This window comes from Nanorana parkeri, unplaced genomic scaffold, assembly GCF_000935625.1.
Source record: "Nanorana parkeri isolate BGI_ZX_2015 unplaced genomic scaffold, ASM93562v1 scaffold1880, whole genome shotgun sequence".
NCBI lineage: Eukaryota > Metazoa > Chordata > Amphibia > Anura > Dicroglossidae > Nanorana > Nanorana parkeri.
In genome coordinates this window covers 151675-175643 of record NW_017308148.1, presented here as the reverse complement: position 1 = coordinate 175643, position 23969 = coordinate 151675, and the positions used below count along the sequence as shown (strand labels likewise).

Sequence of the window (23969 nt, the reverse complement as noted above, 5' to 3'; positions counted from 1 at the left end):
ACCCTTCACCCTTTTGTGAATAGCCCTGTATATTTTGAAATAAATAGTTTCCCAAATTAAAAGAAAAGATTCCATCCACCCCACCCACTGACCCCATTAACTATCAGAAAATCAAAGGAAAAAAAAATGTAAACGTAATTCTACTGGTGTATTTTTTTTTTTCGGAGACTCACCCTTTTTCATGGCTGGTCCTGTGCTTTGTTCTATTGGATGTTCCAGGCTGGGATGTTCCACTCTGCAGATAAACTCCACATCCTCAGTGACTGATCTCGGTGTGAAGGAAAGGGACGGGGAGCACTGATAGGAGTTATCGACCATTCTCTCATGTCTGATATCAGGTATACTGTAGTACTGTTTATGTGTACAATCAGTTTCAGATTCTCCCCTCTTTTCTATCCAAGTCACTCTTAGATTTCCTGAGAAATAGCCGGATATTGTACATCTCACTGTGGTCGTCTGGTGTGACTGCAGAATGAGTTGCGTTATATCTTTAATTTGTGGCCACCATGGGAAATCTATAGAATATTTATATAAAATTGTCAGTATCAAGAAAATACACAGATGTTAGTTCATACAGCTACAATATTGTGTTTGGACACTGTATATATTTATATCTTCACCTGGATCTTGTACACACATCTCTCTGTATTCTGGACTCTCCATGGATGGATGGTCCCATGTCACTCTGACTCTGAACTTCGGGTTCTCAAAGAGATTTCCAGGAATTGTACACCGACTGGTGGCAGTAAATGTGCCATCTGGATTCTCACTGATTGTCTCCTGTGATGGTTTCTTCTCCTGGGTTGGTCTACATGTCCAAGTGACCTTTATATCTTCTGGGTAAAAGCTGAAAAGGCTGAAAGATGCCACCATGTCTCCTGAGTCATTAATAGGGAGTTGTATGGGCTGCTGGGCTTTGGGTTTTACTGTACAAGGAGAACATTGAAATAAATATACATGGCTTATGTTTACAAAACAAAAACACTACAAACAATGTTGTTCGTTTTTATAGCAAAAATATTGTCTTCTGACAGTAAAGTCTTCTGGGGTTTGGTAAAATCAAAATTGTTTCACAGCAATCACTTATATTGAATTGTGACATCTAATTTCTATTTTTGCTTTATGTAACCCTCTTACTGATGGGCCCTGCTTTCCACTTCTAACCTCAGGTGACTAGACCATATTTTCCTATTTTATACTTAAAGTAGAACTTTAAAGATTTTTTTTGGTTGACCCTTTCAGTGGGGCTACTGCCGCAATGCAAGGGTTAACAGCTCGTCCTTGCCTAGATAAACAAAAACAACAAAGTTATACTCATCCAAAGTTCTGAACCGGCTTCTTCTTAGACTGGTCCTTCCAATGTCTCTCCCCTCGGCAGCAGGAGTCTAAGGTCCCGTAAATCATCAACGTTTATACACAGTGTATAGATATAAGGACGCTGAGGAAGATTACAATGTTGCAGGGAGGGGGAGGCAGACTGGAGGGAGCACAGTGACAGCTGGCCAGCTCGGAGCTTCAGGTGAGTATATCTATGTTATTTTAGCACCTGGACACATATTAATACTTAACCCTTGAAGTGTGAGGGTAGCCCCACTGCAAGAGTTCATAAAAAAAATCCTGGAATCCTTCTTTAAATTTGTTTTTCACCTACAGCTTTGGAAGTTTTCAAAATGACCCCAAATCATTATTTTCCTGAAAGCACAGGGGCCATAGAATAAAAGATGGTGCCTCTGAATTTGTACATCCTGCCATAGCTGCACAAATGTTTATCTAAACAATATTTATCTTCTGTTTGTTAAAGGACACAGCTGGATCTTTACATTTTGACTGATGGGTTATATTGCCACCTGCAGTAGTAGGACATTAGGTACAATCAAAAAAAACCTCAGGGACGTTCCCCCAGTGGTGGCCAATTACCCTTCCCCTACCCCGGTTCCAAAAACCAACTCAGTTCTTTGCCTCATGCCTAAGTGTTAGCACCGAGATTTTTTTGCTGATTTCTTCGGTTCAATTTTTTTTTCCTTTTGTTGGATTTTCTTCTTTTTTCTATTAAGTTGCTGACTGGGTGACAGGCCAGATATACAGGTGAAACGCGAATAATTAGAATATCGTTCAAAAGTAATTGCAGTAATTGCTGCAAAAGGGGCCCAAACCAAGTACTGATTACATATGCATGCTTGTACTTTTCAGAGGTCCGATATTGTTCTATGTGCAATCCTTGTTTTATTGATTGCATGTAATATTCTCATTTTCTGAGATTGTGGATTTGGGGTTCTTGGGGTTTTCATGAGCTGTAAGCCATAATCATCACAATGATGACAAACCACGGCTTGAACTATCTTGCTTTGCATGTAATGAGTCTCTCTCATATATTAGTTTCACCTTTTAAGTTGCATTAGTGAAATAAATGAACTTTGCACGATATTCTAATTATTCGAGTTTCACCTGTATATAGATCCTTGGCATTGAGTGCATCCTGGGCTTTTCATCATCATGCTTCTATTTCTCAGGTTCTCATCTGTCCACACCCTACAAAGTTCAGTGCAGCGTCCTCGGATGCTAATTTTGGCTGCAACGCTTTGTAGGCAGCAGTGTGAAAGTTCCAGTTGGGGTTCTTGGTTGTGTTTTTCTGATTTTCTGTTTGGGCCCACATTCTGTTTCACATTGCTTTGGAACATCAAGATCTAAAGATCCAATTTTGTCCTTCAGTGAGCCGAAAAGAAAATAGAATGTTGTACTTACTGTAAAAAAAGTTTTTCTACATTCATTGAACATAACAGCTCCTGTCCTAAACTGAGGAAATGCTGTGTATCCCATTGTTCTGTGTACTGCTTGCTACTAACTGAGTTAGTTGTTGCAGATGGGATGTGGGGGGGGGGGTGAATTGACCACCAGCAGGGGCCACCCATGGGTTGTCCTTTCTTAGTGCCTAGCGTCCTACTCCTGCAGGTGGTGATAAAACCCATTATTGAAGATCTAAAGATACGGCTGTGTCCTTCAATGAACGCAGTGATTTTACAGTGAGTATACGAATTCTCTTTTTTGCACGCAAACGCAACATAATACATGAATACAATTCCTACTAAATCTAAGAGATCTAATCTAAGAGATAAGAGAAAAAATGTCAATATTTTTGTCTTTTTGAGCAACAGTGAAACAGTAAATAGGCAAATTATGCAAAAAAAATCTTGTGGTTGGCTTCACATCTATGTATTGTGGTAATGCCCAATCTGCATCCTCATATGTTGCAGTGCCAAATAATTTTTAATCCCCCCCTCCCCCCATCACACCTTAACACATGTGTTTTTTATTGCAGCACAGTGCACAGATGGGAACCAACGGTGCATTGTGGTGTGTTGGGTAGAAGATAAATGAATGATCTTTGTGCACTGTCATCTTCATTCATTGTAGTGTGTTGCGGCCTGCTGCAGCACAGGTGTGTTTCCTTGGGGTTCATTTACACCAGTTCTGCTGCCCAACACTCAATGCAAACACAATGCAAAAAAGTCTTACACACAGTGTGGAGGACCTAATGACAGGCATGCATACTGTGAGGAGGCATTTGGTCCAACCAATTCAGATTAATGCTTCAAATTATGTGCTTTCATTTGCTAGTAGAAATAATTTGCTAGTTATATTTATACTCACCCAGCACCTGTAATGCTCCAGTTGTCCTTTCTATTGGTTCCTCCAGACTGGGATGGCTCACTCTGCAGATGATCTCTGACCCCCTATCCTCTAGTGATGGGGTGACCTCTAGAAGCGATGTATATGTAAATGTTTTATCCGGCTGTAGTTGAGATTTGCGGTTGGGAATCTTGTATCTCTCATTGTCAACTATATAAATTAAATCTTCCTTTCCATTTTCTTTCTTAAACCAATTGACAGTCAGCTGATCGGGGTAGAAGTGTGTGATTCTGCATTGAAGTTGTGTCTGTTGGTTGACAAACCATTTTGGTATTTTTATCATCTCCACTTCCGGCTGTGCTAGAAAATCTGGAAAAGATAATAGAAAATATATATTCTTATATGTAAAGCAAACCCAAATACTGAACTGGCTGTTTTAATGCCTCCATGCTCTATCCAAAACAACAACAAAAATGTTTTGGCTTTACATACATGGAGGGAGTGCCAATGCCTGCATTCACACCTACGCATCAGCGTTTTTGTACTCGTTTTTGCCTAGCATATTTGGAATGGTCTTGCACATTTATATTTGCATTAGACACGCGCACATGAAGACACGCGTCTTGGGTGGCAGATCAAAGATATTGCAGCCAATGGGAAAATGCGCATAAAATATGTGTTTTTCAGGCTTTTGCATTGAATTCTATGGGGCTAAACTCACCCCAAAGAGCTCAGGAACTTTTTTGAGCACCAGGTGTTTTGCAGCTTGCAACAAAACGCCTAGGTGTGAATGGGGCCATAGGTGTAGTACCCAAGTGGATAGTTATTGAGTAGAATGTACAGATTGACATAAGCCCTCAGGGGCAGGGCCCTCCTTACCATCTTGTCTTGTATTGTGATTGTAATATCTTCCTTATATTGTAAAGCGCTGCACAAACTATTGGCGCTATATAAATCCTGTGTAATAATAATAATATGCGAGTGTCTGAGTGTTGATTCCAACAATATGGCTGATCTGACTGACTCACCAAATGTGCCTGCTTTATGAATGCAGGAAAACATTTCCCAGGAACTTCTCCACAACATTTCTCTCTGCTGTATAATCTGTACTCTACACCGCAACATTCTGTATTCCACACTGCTCCAATCTGCTGTACGGTCTTTACACCACCCTGGTCTGCACACAGTACTGTACATTGTATACACCACAGCACTCCACCACCCCAACCCAGTATGTTCTGTAGTCTATACCACACTGCTCTATTGTGCTCTGTGCTGTGAGATCTGTAAATTACATTCTTTCACTTTTTATATTGTGCTGTACATTTTGAATTTCACACATGTCTGTACATTCTCCTGTATATTTTAGAATCAACAATGTTTAGTGCCGTATAAAACATAATCCCCATCTGTCTGTTCTCCTGCATATTTTTTTTTACATTTTCTATTGATAATACATACAGTATTTTACAGAAAGAGTAATGAATGGTTGGATCAGAACTCCAGCAAGGGTAGTGAGTCAATCAACCGTCAATGAATGGCTTGGGATAATCATAGGTCTAGTCTCAGGCAAAAAAACAGATAAAATAAACAAACACGAGCAGACTTGATAGACCACTTTTTTGCCATCAGTCTTCTGTGTTACTAAATGGAAGTAGTTTCACCTTGTACCTCAGGGAAGTGCTGACATTTATAATAAGATCATTTATGTTGTCAGAGGTTTGGCTGGCATTTGTTTGGTTCCCTGAAATACTCCTGATCAAAGTCCACATATTTGTATCTGTAACTTTCGCACGTGGAAGTTTAATCAAAAAACCTACAAGATTTACATACTAGACCATTTGTGTCACACATGAGAACAACATATTCTGTATAAAATGTCTCACTATAAAGTTTAGAATGACCCATTTAATGTCTTTGAGAATGTCATTACTACTAGAATATTCCCCATACCTCTGTTATCTTTATCATCGCTTTTCCATTCTTTATGTGACAGACGTTTCAGTTTTTGGTGGGTCACTGAAGCACGCACAGCATAAGGCTCATCCTCCCAGATCATCCCTCTGAGGCTTTCACTGGTGCTGGTGACATTAAAGGTTCCATCCTGGTTCTGATGCATTACAGGAGTAGAGTCTATGGGACGGGGCTGTGTGCTCGACGGTGGCTGGATCACCTCCCAAGATACTGTAATAGCTTCTGGGTAAAAATGATCCACATCTAAGCTGAAAAGACCCCCTGGGGAGCGAGTGATTTCTCTTACCTTTGGAAGGCCTGTAACACCAAACAGATCATTGTAAATAAATTTCATAATACAACAGTTATGTGACATTAGAACCATCAATTCTGATACCTTAAAAAACTTTTAATAAAGCAAATTAAATAATTAGTAATAAGATTCAATAATTTGATAATAAGATTCAATAATTTGGTAATAAGATGTCCGTATACAAGACAGTAATCTGTTAGATTAGGTCCAGACCTAGTTTTATGGAAATCACTTCATGTATGGAGGACAAATGTAACCCACATTTGGAGATCAGGGAAGAATGATCTAAACTCTAATAATATGATATTCGCCAATGCTTCTGTATGTCGTCTTTGCATAACTGACTCAGTTTCCTTCTTTTCAGTTTGAAACAAAGCCATAGTGGTTTTTGGTGAAATGTAATTTAATATCTATCTCTGTATTTATTTATAAGCTATTTTCATTTTCCACTTTCAAGAATTTTTATATAACATTTATGAAGAAACTTTCCAACAAGTTTACAGAGATTCACTCTGAATTGTAATCCAAGACCACGTACATGTCCTTACTGGTAGTAAACTCAGAAAGCCTGCATACCTATTTGACAATAACAGGGTTATTCACAAAAGGGTGATGAGCTTGGAGAAGGAAGGAGAAGGGAACAATCCAGGACAACATAGCTGAACAGGAAAGTGAGCTGAACTGGAGAATTCTTCCAAATCAGCTATGTTGTCCTAGATCAAAGGGGTGTCAAACTCAATTTAATCGTGGGCCGCATCAACATTATGCTTTCCCTCAAAGGCCTGTAAAACTATATAAATGTATCTAATCTTTATCATAATTGCCTCTGCATTCCATTAACACTGGTTTTAGTAATAACTTAATACCTAGTTCTGAAAGTAGAAGTCTAGGAAATGGCCTGGTGGGCCGGATTCGGCCCCTGGGCCTTTAGTTTGACACATGTTCTAGATTGTTCCCTTCTCCTCCCTTCTCTAACCTCTTCACCCTTTTGTGAATAACCCTGTAAGTGTGCTGGTGGGAAAGTTAGATGTAAAGCTGAGCTGGAGAAAAGAGGTGGGGGGAGGGATTAGAATTTCCCCAGCCTCACTTTAACGAAATTCAGTTTTACAGTCTTAAAAAAAATACAAAAAAATAGTTATTACAGGATGCTTGGCTACTTTAGCATGTGTATGGCATGCTTGGCTGTCTAGTAGGAGAGCCCAGTACTAGCTCTGCATTTGTTCTCTGCTCCTGCAGACTGAATATCTAAAGTAGACATGTCAAATTCAACTGAAACAATGGGCCAAGCTGAGTGGAATAAATCTTCAAAGAGCCGCATTACATCTATTGTGGGCTGAATCTATTTAATAAAAAAATACGAGTATAGCACTTTTACAGTTAACATGATAGTAACAATTGCAACTTACCACATGTTCTACTAAAGAAAGGGGTTTCGATCACTCAGCAGCAAAACTGCATGTGGAAGTGTAGTTTTTGTCTACTGAAGAACAATTGGATCTTTTAGTTTATAATCTTAAACCAATCTGAGGCCATGTCCCCACGTTCATTTTTAGAGCTATTGGCAAACATCTGCCAAACAACAGGCATGGGAATCTGGGCTCTACCATGGGGGATATGTACTAATGTAATGTTTTTAACAGTACCATATAACAGAGAGAGGGTCTGTTCAGGCATCTCGGAGGGTAACACTGAAAATACACAAATACTTTAAAAACCATCCTGGGAAGGTGGGGGATGCTTTGTCCTAATCCTTGACTGACACCAGTATATGTCATATTTCAGCAACAGCTCCAGTATGCACAGAAACCTCTGGCTGCTAAAACTTTCTAGCAACACATATTTGTCTGTGGATTTTTTACATTTCTTTTACAGTTGGCTGACCTTACAGCAGCAGCACCCCCCCAATCTGATTCTTTTCAGTTTTTTAAAAAGAAGGTTTTTTTTTTCTGCTTTAGTTGTGACACAAATAATAATAATGGACCCACTATGACCGGCAGATAGAAATTGACTAGTAGTTTGACTGTCCCTGTTCTCACTGATACAAAACTGTCCTGCCACTGTCCAATACCTGTCAAGGTCTCATTAAGAATTAAGAAACTGCAGATGACACAGCAGTGGACAATTGACCAGCAGCAGGACAATTCTATAAAGCACGGCTAGGCCTAAATTTACTAGAGACAAAGTAGACAGGTTGGGGCTTTATTACTGGAGTTAGGATACTGCAAAGGATACAGCAGTGTAAAATTGACCAGTGGCAGGACAGCTTTAATCAGGCCTAACTGGTGTATGCCTAACTTATATTGTATCAATGGGTATAGGGGGGTGAGGTGAACTTGATAATATGAGGTGGTTTAGGTGCACACTGATCTTGAACCTAGTTTTTTTTTTTCTTCTTTCAAATGACGCAGCAATGTGCAAACAAAAGGTAAAAGTAATGAAATGTTTCCAATTACTTACTCTTTTTTCTTTCTTTCTTGTATAACACATAAAACATGACAGTTCCCAGTATTAGGATCAGCAATGCAGCGACAATTGTAACAGGGGTTTTATGTTTTGCCCTCAAATCTAAAAAGTAGAATTAAAAAAAAATCTGTTTATATCTCCCACACTCAGGGGATTTATTCTCTAAAGCTTGCGTGCATGTGTTTTATGCTTTATCATGCGTTATTTTCATGATTGTATAGAAATAGCAATTTGGCTAAATCACAAACGCAATTACATCAAGTTATTGATACAAATACCTGTAATTGCCGCATCCCATGAGGTGCTCTGCCAGATCAGTGGGGCATTTGAACATTTGTTATGACCAGTTCTTAAGATGAATATGTGGGAAATGCAACAGCATATTCTAATGTACTCATATGCTGATGTGTCTTTTGAGCTGTAGATGGCGCTGTAGTGCAATGTTACAGTTTATATGCAGTTATCTATAATACACAGGAAGTTCTGTCTATACTATATATGTTTCCTGCACAATGCTGTACACATGCATGTAATGTCCTTCTAAGCAAGCAAAACTTAATTCAGCATTTCTCAAGATCTCATCTAAACAAATAACCAACAGAATAAACAGTTGATGGGGCTGATCATCCAGGTTAAAATGTATTAAACCCTCACAACCAACTTCTCTTATTTTCTCCCTTAAGGTCTGTTCAATATTATAATTTAAAGTATTTTGTAATATCTGTCCAATAAGTGCCGGAAAATCAGAATGCCAGAAATCCACTGGCTGTCGGCTTTACAATAGAAGCGATTCTGAGGGCTCACCTGCGGCCTGATCGCTTCTATGGGCCGATAAAGTGCCCCCCACCCGACACCCCCACCGTGTTTCCCGGGCTCTGCTGCCCCTTCTGCGGGCCCAGGATTGACATGTTGGGTGCTGGCTGGAAGCTGGGAAGGAGGGAGGCGAACGTCCGTTCACCGATCTCAACGCTCTACGGGAGGACGGGAGCAACGCAGATTGCTTCACTTCCGGTCCCATAGCTGTCATTGCTGGGCTACTGAAGCCTGCGATCTGCACTTCAATAGCTTATTTAGAGTGTAAAGGTGATACTAGGGGTCTTTTGGACCCCCAGTATAACCTTAAAGAGGGCTTGTCACTGCCAATATGCTATCACATGGGGAGCTTGTAAGCCCTCCATAGTGATAGCAATTAAAGTAAAAAAAAAAAAAAACAGTTTTAAAAAATAATATAGAATAAAAGAAATGTAAAAATAATTAATTATTTTTTCTTAAAGTGCCCCACAGGCGTGCACACATTCATGCAAACACGCTTTGGGTGCGCCTACGTAAAACATCAATCACGCTAAACATGTTGGGTATTGCCGTGTACACCAGAGTGAGAGTAATAATTCTAGGGCCAATATTTAGGCGTATCTGTAAACTGATAACCTGTGGGGGCTTTTAAAGCGTCGTCTATGGACTTTTTGGGGTACTGGAATTTGTCGCCGTTTCACGGACGCACACACTCTTTAACTTGGGCATGTTGGATATTTAATTACTCGTTGTAATCTCATCATTTATATTTTACAAATAAATGGGTACATGTGACCACGTTTTATGTAACATCTCGAATATGTGTGTAACATTAAATATGGTCATAAAGGTAAACTTACCCTTTAGCCCATAAGAAGGAGTCTTTGGTTGACCCAAATGATTGTCTCAAGAGTCAAAAGTTCTTTATTAATATCACGAATATTAACGGGGGGGGGGGCAAAGATCTCCCTTCATCAGGTCTTAGGCTGGGTTCACACCTAGGCGTATCGAATATATGCACGTTTTTACCGCACATTATCCGAGGGCTACTTGGCTGTATCCTAATAGAAACGCGCGTCAAAAAACGCCCCAAAGAAGCTCCTGTACTTCTTTGGGCGTAGGGCGTTTTGTAGCGCGTTCATACGGCCTGTAATACGCCCAGGTGTGAACCATACCCATAGGAAATAATGGGATTTCGGTGTTTGAGCGTTTTGCAGAGCGTTTGAACGCGCTACAAAACACCCAGGTGTGAACCGGGCCTTAAAGAATGTAGCAAAAATATCTAGTATAGGTGCCATACACCTTACAATTATCTGCAGATTTTCTGTGGTCAGATGGAAAAAGTGCCACAGATTTGCCCAGGGAGAGATTACTCCATCCACACAGTTAAGTGTAGATGGAGGAATCTGTTGCACCTTTTCCATCTGGCCATAGAAAATCTGCAGATAATTGTAAGGTGTATGGCCAGCTTTAGACTCCTGGATAGAAATGTAGGAGTTGTGACTAAATGCAGGAGCAATTAGTCACAAGTGATTGTGTCTGTATCATTGGTCACATGGCCAGGAGTAAGTAATATTTGGTGTACACAAGTTGCTGACCACATTGCTTGCTAAGACTTCCACTGGGAACAACACACAGCTACATAACACCAGATGGAGTGCTATTGGCTGCTCCAAACCATTGTACAGCAGCAATAATGTCTATAAAGCATTTTCTGCCAGGGTTTTACCTCTACATGCCATTGCAGTTATTACTTTACAAAAATGTTTGCAACCATTGTGCAGTTTCTCTTCATTTATGTATGCAGCTTATTTTGCAGTATTCTCTTTAACCGCTTGTCGTCCACCCGTTGTGAAAAAACGGACGGATGGCAAAGTCCCATCGGTGGGTTGCCGTAATTAGACGGCTTTTTTTTCCTGCTGGCCGTTTGACATACAAACGATCGGCGACTGTACAGTCACCGATCGCTTGTATGTTGTGACTGCTCACCCCCTCCTGCACTGCCGCCGCCACCCCCCCTAGGTGAAACTCGAATAATTAGAATATCGTGCAAAGTTCATTTATTTCACTAATGCAACTTAAAAGGTGAAACTAATATATGAGAGAGACTCATTACATGCAAAGCAAGATAATTCAAGCCGTGATTTGTCATCATTGTGATGATTATGGCTTACAGCTCATGAAAACCCCGAGAAACCCAAATCCACAACCTCAAAAAAGTAGATTATTACATGCAATCAATAAAACAAGGATTGTACATAGAACAATATCGGACCTCTGAAAAGTACAAGCATGCATATGTACTCGGTACTTGGTTTGGGCCCCTTTTGCAGCAATTACTGCAATTACTTTTGCACGATATTCTAATTATTCGAGTTTCACCTGTATAGGGGGATTGTTATCCCCCAATGTGATAGCAATAACAATAAGTGTAAAAAAAAGAATAAAAGTCACATATAAAGAAAGTAAAAAATTTAAAATTCCCCACCCCCACGTTTACGCACATATAAACGTGAATACGTGTCCGATGCGCCAGCACGCGAAAATGACAATTGCGCTACACATGTTACATATCGCCGCGGACGTCGGAAGGGGTGAAATAATTTTAGGGCCATCAATCACTGATAACACTAAACTGATGAGCGGTAAAAGCTTTGAAAGCGTCGCCTACAGCCAATTTTGGGTACTGTAGACTCAAGTACCGCAGCGCTGAATACTGGAAAAATGGCCGGGCCAGGAAGGGTGTGTAACACCGCGGACTTCAAGTGGTTAAAAGGCGAGTCACTCACCAATGCCTTGTACCAGCAGTCTCTCCACCTGTGGGGTGGTGAGGGTTGCATGATCCACCACACAACTCAGATACATGCCCCAGCTCTGCTCTGTGGGGATGAAGTGGTAGACAGATTCCACAGCCGAGCTGCTAATCCTTCGGGTCTTGGTATTCTCCAGCAGGGTGTCATTCAAGAACCAGTTCACAGTGATGGATTCTGGGTAAAACCCAAAAACATTGCATACCAACATCTGCTGCACATTCAACTTAAATTTTTCTGAAGTTATCTGAACAGTGGGGATTTCTGCAATAAAAGTGACATACGTGTTATTACAGTGTTAGTTTTGTATAGGTTCACTTTGATAAAGGTTTATTGAGGGAGTGAGTGTAGAGATAAGAGACAGACACCTAATAGTCTCTAATATCTGCTGTCAGTCAGTAAAGTTATATGAAACAGTTACATAAATAGTCATTGCATTTCATTCTGAAATAAACTTGTGCCCAGACCATGGACATTAAAGTATTTACATTACATTGTTATAAACCAGCAGTGAAAGAGCTACAAAGCAAGCTGTCACTGAACTCTGTAGTTGCTTGCACTGTGGAGTAAATAACCCTCAAAAGTCACAAGAGAGTCTAAACTCGGATTTCAGTCAGTTTCTAGCATCTTACAAGCACCTGGTGTTTGTTTTACCTTAGACGACTGGCAGGCTGCCAAGATTCTGCTGCCATTGAAAGTAAAGGGGAAAAATTCTGTGATTTCAAGCCTCTGCTGCAAAGTTTGGAGATTCATTTTTCCAAAGAACCTGCAGCTACAGAGGTGAGTTACAGCTTATTATATTGTGATTTTTACTATTCAGAGTATGTAAATACTTTGGTAGGTATAGTCTAGGAATAGGGTCACGTTAAGCTATCAGTGTAAAATATCCTAATTTCCCCCTCCCCTAGTATTGTCAACAATTACATGATTTATTTTTTTTTCTTTTTAAAAATTTGTTAACTACTCCCAACTGTCCACAATTACATGATTTAAAGGAGAACTATAACTATGGGGTGAGTGATTTTCACTCAACCTCATAGTTCGATCCGACGTGTGACAGTCTCAATAGATCGCGAAGTGAGCAAACACATACCGGCGCTCGCTCACTTCTTGATCATTTCCCTGCAGAGGGCCATGACTGTCACTCACGGCTCCCTGCAGGGATTCCCCCCCAGCGCCGATCCTCCAGCGCTGACTGGCGGAACGGACGGGCGGGTACAGCTGGCTCTGCCTCTAGATAGGCAGAGCCAGCTGTTAATCACTCATCTGGGTGGATCTCGACAGTAATGTCGGGATCCGTCCCGGCTGCGGCGGTCTCAGTATACCGCGAGCTGTAGCTCGCGGTATACTGAGCTTTGGGTCATGGGAGGATGCTAGTTTGTGTCCTCCCGTGACCCTTAGGAGAACTATGGGGAAAAGCACTGACCCCATAGTTCTCCTTTAAGACACAGCCCTCACCTCATGTGACAGAGCTGGGGTGTTCAAGGGGTGCTTTGGCACTGTTTTGTAGGGAGGCAGATGATGTATCCCATGCTATCTCATACACTGATGTACTGGGATTTTTGCAGGTTGCCAGTAGACAGCAGACATAAGGAGGTTGTGGTGGGTCTAGGGTTTTGTTACACAGAATATTGAACTATTCATATGCAATGTTTTACATCAATCTGACTGAAATTAGTTTTATTTTTTAGTCCCAACCAGAAAGAAAGAAACATAAATATGCAAAAGTAATGTAATTCCCTTTAAGAAATAATAAATGAGGATGTTTATGTGTTGATCATACTTATGTTATGAACTTTTCTTAGATTAATCTTCCAGAAAATGCAGATAACTTTAGATGACTTATTACATACAGAGTAATAATAATATTACCTCCATACACCAGCTGGAAGTCCTCCTGGAGAGGGGCAGTAAGAGACTCGTGTTGGACTCTACAGGAGAAGGTCCGCTTTCTGTCCTTTTTAGTGGGTGTTATTGGTACTGAGCTCCTCACACTGTACGTCCCATCCGGGTCTCTCTGAGGTATCTCCATGATAACATTGGCCAATATCTCTCTATCTCGGAGCCATTTGATGTCAATGTCCACCGGGTAGAATCCAGAGATGACACTGCGCAGGACGCTCTCTCTGTTTTTAACAACTAATGTTTCTGTAATGGTGATCTGTGGCGGAGCTATAAAATATACAGAACATCATGTGCTACCAGCATCATAACCAGTTAAAGGATCTGCCCCCCCAAAAGTGATATTCTAGTCATAGATGGACCCTGTTAGGTTGAGCTACTCCTGACCTCGTATATGTCTTTGCTACTACAGTAATTGAACACCCCTAGCTATATTTCCTGCCAATATTCTTCCTCGCTTGGGAGTTTTGGGTGTTCCCATCCGTGTTTGTGTGTTGCAGCTCCTCCTTTTACATTCTGCTTACTATAAAATACATAAAAAATTCAACAGGTAGAGTGGAGCAACTAATATTAGACACAGCGGACGTGCTGAACTCTACCCGAAAGGGGTCCTGAGAGATAGAGGGGACTGTCAGGTGGTTTAACTCCCCAGCATCATCCAAAAACTAAAATATCAGTTTTGGAGGGACTGTCTCTTTCAAAGCGTTAGTCCTGCACACATTAGGCACATTCATTCCTATCTAACTGGTAGAGTTCTAGTGTACAAATAATTTTCATATTCTGATCTTCACAGAATATGAGAGAAGCAGGACAGAAACTGCCATAAGTACACAGAGGTTAGCTGAGATCAGCAGGTGCAGTGGCGCAGTACAATACAAACTTATGGCTTCACAGCCTGGGCACTTGACTGAAGAACGGGGTCATGTCTCCTGGGTGTGTTGTCTATAAACACATGTTATTAGCTATGACCATTTTTATTCTCAGTCATGTTACTGTATAATAATCGTTATCGATCAATTAACTAACAACTTGATTTAAAATAACATTCTTCAGAAATAAAGCCAAGTCTATCTTAATGTAAGTCAACTTATTGAGGTTTTATTGTCATATTACATCTCTCCATAATGATAGTAGAGGAGGTGTAAGGTAATAAAGAATGCATAATAATGAGGAAACTAAAGATAGCTAATAAGTAAAAACTAGGGATGCACTGATACCGTGTTTTCAGTATCTAGTACAAGTGCCAATGTTTTTACCGATAACGGAATCCCCTGGTCACGGCCTGCTGCCTGGCTTCCTGATTCGTGAGGAAGCCAGGCTGCCTTGCAGTGTTGCTAGGCAATGTGAAGCCAGCTTCCTAGCCAATCAGGAAGCTGGGAGACGGTTCATGACCTGCAGCCCAGCTTCCTGATTGGTCAGGATGCCAGTCTGCCTTGCACTGTCGCTAGGTAGCATGAAGCCGGCTTTCTAGCCAATCAGGACGCCGGGAGGCGGGTCATGACCTTCCGCCCGGTTTCCTGGCTAGCCAGGAAGCTGGCTCGGTGCTACCTTGCGGCACTGCTGGTCAGAGGGAAGTTCCCTCTGCCTGGAAGTTCCAGTATCGGGGTAAGTATTGGAGCATTTGGGCGAGTACCAATTTGCAGAGCCATTCAACCTACTGACCGCGAGTAGATGCAAAAAATGAATGTTCTTAGATATATTTTTGTTTTTAGGTTGAATACATGTGATACAGTACTGCATCATGGTCCCAAGATGGAGGCAAGGAGCACAGGAAATACTTATTTCCTATGCTCATCAGCTATGTCTAGTGGCGATGAATAGGTATTACATTACATACATTTGACCTGAAAAGAAAGAATACCTAAGAATGTTTGTTTTTGCATTTATTTGCGTAGTATGACCATTCAGAAAGATTTGTTAGGGCAATGGATCTGCGATGGGCAATGGATCTTGAAAAGTGGTTATAAATAGACCCATTAAAGTGACCATGTCACTATGGGGTTACATAGTTACATAGTATTTGAGGTTGAATAGAGACATAAGTCCATCAAGTACAACCTTTGTGTGTCTGTGTGTGATTCTGCATGTGTATGCGTGAGTTCATACTAAGGTAATACCACTGAATGCTACAGGATCTGCACAATAGTTCATCCCACCCAGTGGCGTCACAAGGGAGGTGCGGCCCGCACCCGGGTGACACCATTGGAGGGGTGACACCAAAATGAATCACAGTCATTTTGGTGTCACCCCCCTCTTAAAAGTCGGACGCTCGGTCATGGACCGAATGCCCGACAGTATTAGGAGAGAGGAGGGGACCCGGTGGCATACCTTATACCGCCGGGTGACTGTCCCCTCCTCTCTCTGCCGGCGTCCATCACCAAGATGGCCACCGGCAGATATCAGAATACCGCCGCGCGTGCGCGATTACGTCGCGCATGGTGACATCACGCGCATGCGCAGTGACGTCTCGGCGGGGTGACACTCGGTTACCGCTCCGGGTGTCACCCAGCCTCAGGACGCCCCTGATCCCACCGGCTCTTATGTTGCTAAAGGACATACATGAACCACAGCTCATGGTGGGGGAGTGAGCATTAAGCACACCTGGAAGTGTTGTATACCTTCATTGGCCAAGGATCTGCTACGCGTCAGAGTTCTAAGACCCGCCCCCCAGAAAGGTTAGTATCTACTTTTGCAGGGTTGGCTTACTGCAGTTTAGACCCCATAGTGACAGGGTGACTCTAAGGCTGGGTTCACACCTAGGCGTACGGAATATGCGCGTTTGTCGCGTGTTTTTACCGCGATTTGCGGTCAAAGAAACACGCAACAAACGTGCGTTTTCGAGGGCTATCCGGCTGTATCACAATGGATATGCGCGGCAAATACGCCCCAAAGAAGCTCCTGTACTTCTCTGGGTGTAGGGCGTTTTACAGCGCGTTCCTACGCGCTGTAAAACGCCCAGGTGGGAACCATGCCCATAGGCAATCATTGGTTTTCACATGTTGAGCGTTTTACAGCGCGTAGGAACGCTGTATGGGGATTGTATGTATTTGGGATGAGGATTTGATTGTAACCTGAAAGGTGTTTCTTAGTGACTATACTCTGACAGATAAACATTTACTCCCATTGCTTACCATGAACTATTGGAACCCTGTGTGTTATTTGTTAATAGTTAACTTTTCTGTGCTATGAAATCGGATTGCTCTTTGAACTCTGTACCTTGTACATCTAATCTGATCTCTTTCTCTTCCTTCCTTGGGGTGTACAGTATGGAGCACGTATATATCCCTCCATACGTTATAGTGATGTTTGATATAGACAGATCAGCAATTCCATTTTCTGCCCGGCCTGTATACGACACGCGAGGATCTCTTGATCTCACAATCCCATTCTGAACACTTAATATTTCCACTCCCTGAAAGTACCAGAATATTCCTAGAAATTTCTGATCAATAGGAGGGTTATCGATTGTAAATGAGCAGGGAATGGTCACATCTTTCCCCATCATGGTGTGATGAGTTGAAGGAGCAGTCAGCTGCAGAGAGAGACCTGTAGAGGAGAAAACATTGTAGTTATGGTGATAGCTTGTTTCATTACAATGGTAGAGAAAAGTAACGAGTGATTCTAAGAAGAGGGACTGACTCCCGATAAATCCTGACTGAAGCACACAGCTACTGAGTACGGTCAATAAACACATCACACACATTGTTCGTCACGCCCCACATTACCGTAGGTGTAAAAGCCAAATGGGTGACATTTAGGGCTCTATTCACGAAGCTGCCGAAGGATCTAGCCGTAGCTTCGGCCGATGCTTCGGCCCCAGGACCCCTATTCACAATAGCCCTACAGCTCCCGAACGTGGCCGAGCGGCTCAGTCGAGCCGAACGCATATGCATCGGCTCGGCTGAGCCGTGCTGAAAGCCGAAGCTGGCCGAGCGGCCGGCCGACAGCCTGCTTTTGACAGCTGGGCGGAGCCAGCCGTGAACTTACGGCTGGCTCCGGCCACTTGCAGAGAGAACGGCTAACTCTCCCTGGCGCCCCGGGAGTCTCCTGCTCCCGGCCGCCAAGGAGAGAAACACTGCTGTGTCTTTCTTTATTCTGACACGAGCGATGTCAGAATAGAGAAGAAAAAAAAAATTCCCATTGAAATGCATTGCTACATTACTATTGGCTATTTCAATTTGAAATAGCCAATAGTAAACTAGCATTGTACCCGCCCTCTGCTGCAGTTCTCCATCGTTCTGTTTTTTTTCTTTTTGCATATTAGTGCCACTGATCTCTTTCAGCCACTTCCTGTCCACATGCACTTACTGCAGGGTCAGTTACATATCATTGCTCTGGACCGGCTTCTTAATAGTGACGAGTGCAGACAAAGCCTGTGCCAGTGTAATCACTTGTAGTCACCTGGGGCTTGCATTACAGAGTGTATACGCAGCAGCACAATTGGGAGATAGTAGTTGCCATCCATAACTGGAAGAGCCTGAGCAACCGTTATGGCAAGATCATCGGGTGTTATTTTATTTGTGAGATGCATATTTAAAAAAATGAAAATGCCTTTTAAATCTACAATAGTACATTAAAGGTTATATATTAGTTAACAATTGGGTTAGGATCTACTTCATGGCCAAGTTCAGAGCTGTGCGTTGTAGTAATGCATGGTGAAAACATGTTACCTCAGTGCATGGTAACGCATGATTCCTGGCAAAATGTACCCTTCAATTTAAATGGCACCCCAATGCACCGTGTCAGTGCACTGCAACACATGCGCATTTTTAGCACCTCGAAGCGCAGGTCTGAATAAGCCGGAATTGTAGATGTAGGCTGGGTTCACACCTAGACCTATCGAATATGAGCGTTTGTCGCACGTTTCGTGTGGCGCGATTCGCTATAAAACACGCGCGACAAACGCGCGTTTCCGAGGGCTACTTGGCTGTATCCCAATGGAAACGCGACAAAAACGCCCCAAAGAAGCTCCTGTACTTCTTTGGGCGTAGGGCGTTTTGTAGCGCGTTCATACGGCCTGTAATAGGCCCAGGTGTGAACCATACCCATAGGAAATAATGGGATTTCGGTGTTTGAGCGTTTTACAGAGCGTAGGAACGCGCTACAAAACGCCCAGGTGTGAACCGGGCCTTAAAGTCTCATCCTAGATAGTGTTGGTGAAAAGAGCAAATAACCAATGAGAATGATTTGCCTATCTAATAGTAATTGGTCTCATTCAGCTGGACTTGTTCTGTAATATTAAAGATGTTTTGCAGGTTCTCCAAACCACTTCTTCAGTTCTAATGAGTGTCAGGAACCTTCCCATCTATTATATCCACACATGTGGTACAGACACCTTATAGCTGTCAGCGTTGGGCTCCTGAAGACCAGGGTTAGGGTTAGTTTCACGCACACAATTTTTAACCTAGGCATGTTGGGTATCTAATTAGTCGTTGTAACCTAATTTTTTTTATAAAAGGGAATTTTATTGTGTTTTGGGGCATTTAAGGACATTTTCACTACAATTTTGTTTTTGATAATACATTGCACTACTATTGTGCAAAATTTTTTTTTTAAACTGCCAACATTTTATTCTACAGGGTCTTGGCTTTCAGAAAATATATAATGTTGGGGGGTTTGAACTAATTTCAAACTCAGGCCTAAAATGTGGATTATAACATGGGTACAAAAAACGAAAAAAAAAAAGGCCTCGGTCACTCAGGCGGTTAATCTGCCCTTAGTAAAAATGGCCACTGTGAGAAGATTGGGGAGGAAAAGAGAAATAAGATATGCAAAGAATACAAAGCCGGCAATTATGTAGAAATATGTGTTTGCAGATTGTCATCACTGAACATTTCTGACGGTGTGTTTGTTATTATTTTGAAGATTTGGGTAAAGTTCCTCTTTAAGGCCCCATTCACACCAGGGCGGAAGCGCTTCAGCGCGGTTGATGCACGATTTTTGAAAGGGCGTTTTTGAGTGCTTTCAATCGCGTTTCAGCATTGAAACACGGATTAAAAACACCCTGATCAGTGCGTTTTCATAGAAATCTATATGTTAAATGCGCTAATCAGCATGAAAAAAAGTAGCTCAGGGAACATTATGGGCGGTTTGGATCGGGTGCAGCCTTGCGGTTGCTTGAACGGTCTCCATAGGAATGTATGGGATTGTTCATGTTGGCGGTTCAACGCGGACATATCCACCGTGGTGTGAACACGAAACAATTAAATGGTTACATTTGTTTTATTTTCTAGTGTCCTATATGTAGAAAGCTGTCCGTGTGATCAGCTCAGCTGCAGATTAGGGAGAGCAAACTGAACCCTCCCCCCCCCCATGTCCTCTCATTACTACAATGTATCACTAAAAGGACATTCTCATATTTGTCTATCTTCCCCTCTCTGACTCTACATAATAGGCAGACTAGATTCTTCGTATAATTACCTGTTTTCTGCAGACAAAGAAGGAGCAGAAATCGTACGAGCATCATGGTGAAGCAGGAGAATCATCTGCACATACTTTCACTTTCACTTAGAAAGTACAACAAAGCCGAACATATACAGCAGGTGTTCATGGCATGAGATATAGAATGAGTCCTGAATACCTTCTGTTGCAGGAAAGCTTTGCTGTGCTGCGCATTGTTTTGGATGGAGGGCTTATTTCCTTAAGTCCCCTCTCACCGTAACCTGATGGTTATACTGTACTGTCTCTTAGTAACCACAGAAACAGACCTAGATAATAGAAAATGACCAAGTGGTCCATTGAGTCTGCCCCTTTTTTATACTTTTCTTTCAACTTATTTGAGTCATATCTGAGGATCTCCTTATACCAAGCATGTTTAACCTCTTCATGACCAGTGACGTACAGTATACGTCACTGGCATCGGGGCTGTTTAAACAGTCTCCTGGCGGCTTTTACCACCGGGACGCTGTTTAAACTTGTAAAGTCGGCTTTACAGTAGAAGAAATTATGGCGGCTCAGCGGCCGCCAGATGGTTTTTATGAGCCGGTGAATGGACCCCGACACCCCCGCCGTGTTTCCCGGGCTTTGAAACTACCTTCCATCCTGAGGAAGCACAACGCAAAACGCATAAAAAATTGGGCCACTCAGCATATTCATAATGATAAATGAAAACATCACCCAAAAAATCCAACATCTTTTAACATTTCCTGAAGTAATCAGGAGTGGCCCATGGAGGTACCCCCGTATGAGGGGAAAGCAATAAGCTAGTCACATGGACTATACTCCTCGTCTTTTGGGATTTTAACACTTTCATGCTTGATATATTTAAGACATTAATGTTTTAAATATATCATATATAATGTTATAATATATTGCCCATGTTGTAGTTTGGCACCTAAAAAGCCCTGGGCGCACATAATGGGTCAGCCACAAATATATAATTTGGATATTATGAGTTAGGATCCTGCTGAACTGGTGAGTGATAGTAGCATTACACCCCTACTTTTTACAGTTCGTATACATTGGGGGGAATTTATCAAAACTGGAGCAGACAAAATCTGGAGCGGATCTGCATGGCAACCAATCAGCTTCTCTCTCTCATTTTCAAATCCCAACTGAGCAAACTGAAGAGAGAAGCTGATTGGTTGCCATGCCAGTTTTGATAAGGTCCCCCCAATGTACACAAACTAAAAAGTAGGAGTGTGATGCTACTAACACTCACCGGTTCAGCAGGATCCTAACTATAAAAGGTGAAGGGGAAATTGGAGCAGCCATTTTACACACATATCACACACGCATTACAAGAACACACACATCACACACCTAATAAAAACACACACAGCTCACACACTTAATGAAAACACACACAGAGCTTCATTAAAACACACACAAAACTATTAACAATAAAAATTATGAATTGAAAATGTCCCCCTCTCCTGCTTACCTGTTTTGCAGGGAGGGGACGGCATCCCTGGGGTCCAGTGGGGCACTTGGGGACTATCCTGGTGGTCCAGTGGAGGATCAGTGTGATCTCTATCTCTGACTGATGCAGACCATACTAATCGCTCCCTGCCTGTGAGCAACAGCACTACGAAGGAGCGATCAGTATGGTCTGCATCAGCCAGAGATAGAGATCACACTGATCCTCCCCTGGACCACCACGGGATTATTTCCATTCAATATATTGCTTGTTCTGCAATATATTAAATAGGATCTGGGCACCTTACAGGTTTAAAGGTGGCTGCCACCATCTTCAATACTGTTATGTGACTTGGAGACCCGTGGAACAGTGGAGGCCTGCGCAGAGCACCCCAGGTGAGAACCTGGAGTGTGCGGGCCCCGGCAACCGGCACCTAGGCTCACGTGCCACCAGAGGGGTCTCTGCGTGCCATCTGTGACACGCGTGCCGTAGGTTCGCCATCACTGATATAGATAGTCAGGTTCCCACCCAACAACATATACTGTATAATTGTGTTAGGACCTTAGCCAATCAAAGCAATTTTAAACCCGATACTCTGTATTGTATTTCTCCCCATGCATGCTTCTACAATAAATACATTTACTCATTTAATTCGGCTTCAGCAGTCAACGTTATTGAAACCCCCGAGTTTGGGTTTCCTGTCGCAGGTAACCTCTGATTGTGTATTCTTTCATCATGTGCTTAGTTTGAATTGCCCACATTTGTGGTAGGCAGAGGCACGTCATTGCGCACACGTGTGACGTTATTACACACACACGTGACATCATTACGCTTTGGATACACGTCTCCTGCAGAAAATGTGAAAGCCGCGCCAAGGTGCCTCTTATAGTGCGGTCCTAACTCTATACTATGAGAGTCTCCATCTTGGAGATAAATTGAGTGCATTTGTCATTTGTTTTGCTTGTCTGATTTGGTGCAGTGATGCATGGGGGGTCCCAGCTGCCATTGGGATGTGCGGGATCCCTTGTGCGTTCCTGTGCCTTTAAGGGAGGTTGGGCTTCCTCCTGACAAGTCTGCACCCAATTTTATCTTCTGCCCCATGTGATCCAAGATGGAGACTCTCATAGTTTAGAGGTAGGACCGCACTATAAGAGGCACCTTGGCGCGGCTTTCACATTCTCTGCAGAAGACGTGTATCCAAACCTCTGTTATTATCCTTAGTGGTGAGACAAGTTGTTTTACATGCTGACTTGTGAGTGTGCCAGGAAAACTTTTTGCTGTTTTACTGTTTAAAGCCCATTCCGTGTGCACCTTGCTGTAAAGCTGGTGACGAATTGATGAGTGCGTTTGTCATTTGTTTTGCTTTTCATAGGGGGTGACACCAAAATGACTGCCCCTGCACACCCCTCTTGTGTGACATCACTGGTGGTAGGTTTACTTCATATAGCCAGGGAACGTGTGCTTCCATTACCAGCAGAGTAAACTAGATGTAACCCCTTCCCATCCGCAAGTGACATACAGAGTGTACCAAAATAATGAATAAATAAAAATACAAAAGACAGGGAATGTAAGGTAAACTTTTTGTTTATTTTGTACATTTCACAACGTTTAATAAAAAAAAAAAACCCAAAAACAACAACACAGCAGGAAGCTTATTTACCATACAGAATAAAAATCTTAATTTCTTAAAAACAAAGTAAAAATATTTGGATAGGAGTATAGTTATAGAAGTTAACTGTTGCTGCTAAATCTAGTCTGACATCAATGACTTCCGTCCGTGAGAGGGTTACTGTAGTGTGGGAGAGAGATGGTAAAGGTATATTTTAAAGCCTTGGCTCTCAACTGGTGGGTCACAACCCCGAGTTCAGTGGGTCGATGCATTTTCTAGGTGAGAGGCCTCCCCCTAGCGCAGGTCTGTCAGTTCTCAAGCTGAGCAGCCATTCAAAATATGCTGCCTGGCACTGAGTGTCAACATGAGTTGGGATAGGACGGGGCTATGGCTGCGAGGGAGCTCCATCCATACACGCATTGCTTGTGCAGCTCCCTCGCATGTCCTGTAGAGGAGCGTGGACTGGACTGACTCACATTCTGGCTCCCGGCACCTCTACAGGGCGTGCAAGCGATGCACATGGAGCACCATCACAGCACAGAGGCCCACACTGGACCCCAGGATGAGTATCCACTACAGTTCTCGTAAGGTAGGGAGACTTGGTGGACCTTAAAAAGACTAAAAAAAAAAAATGTTTTTGGA

The 23969-nt window shown here is 42.3% G+C and overlaps 1 gene segment (V, D, J or C); it reads right to left on the bottom strand.

The window, feature by feature from the left end:
• Positions 1-373: 373 nt before the first annotated feature.
• LOC108800015 lies at positions 374-22219 on the bottom strand. The segment is given in 8 exon segments: positions 374-465; positions 621-926; positions 3649-3996; positions 5581-5898; positions 11938-12222; positions 13831-14130; positions 17077-17406; positions 22162-22219. Coding segments are annotated over 8 exon segments (2037 nt in total).
• Positions 22220-23969: the final 1750 nt, after the last annotated feature.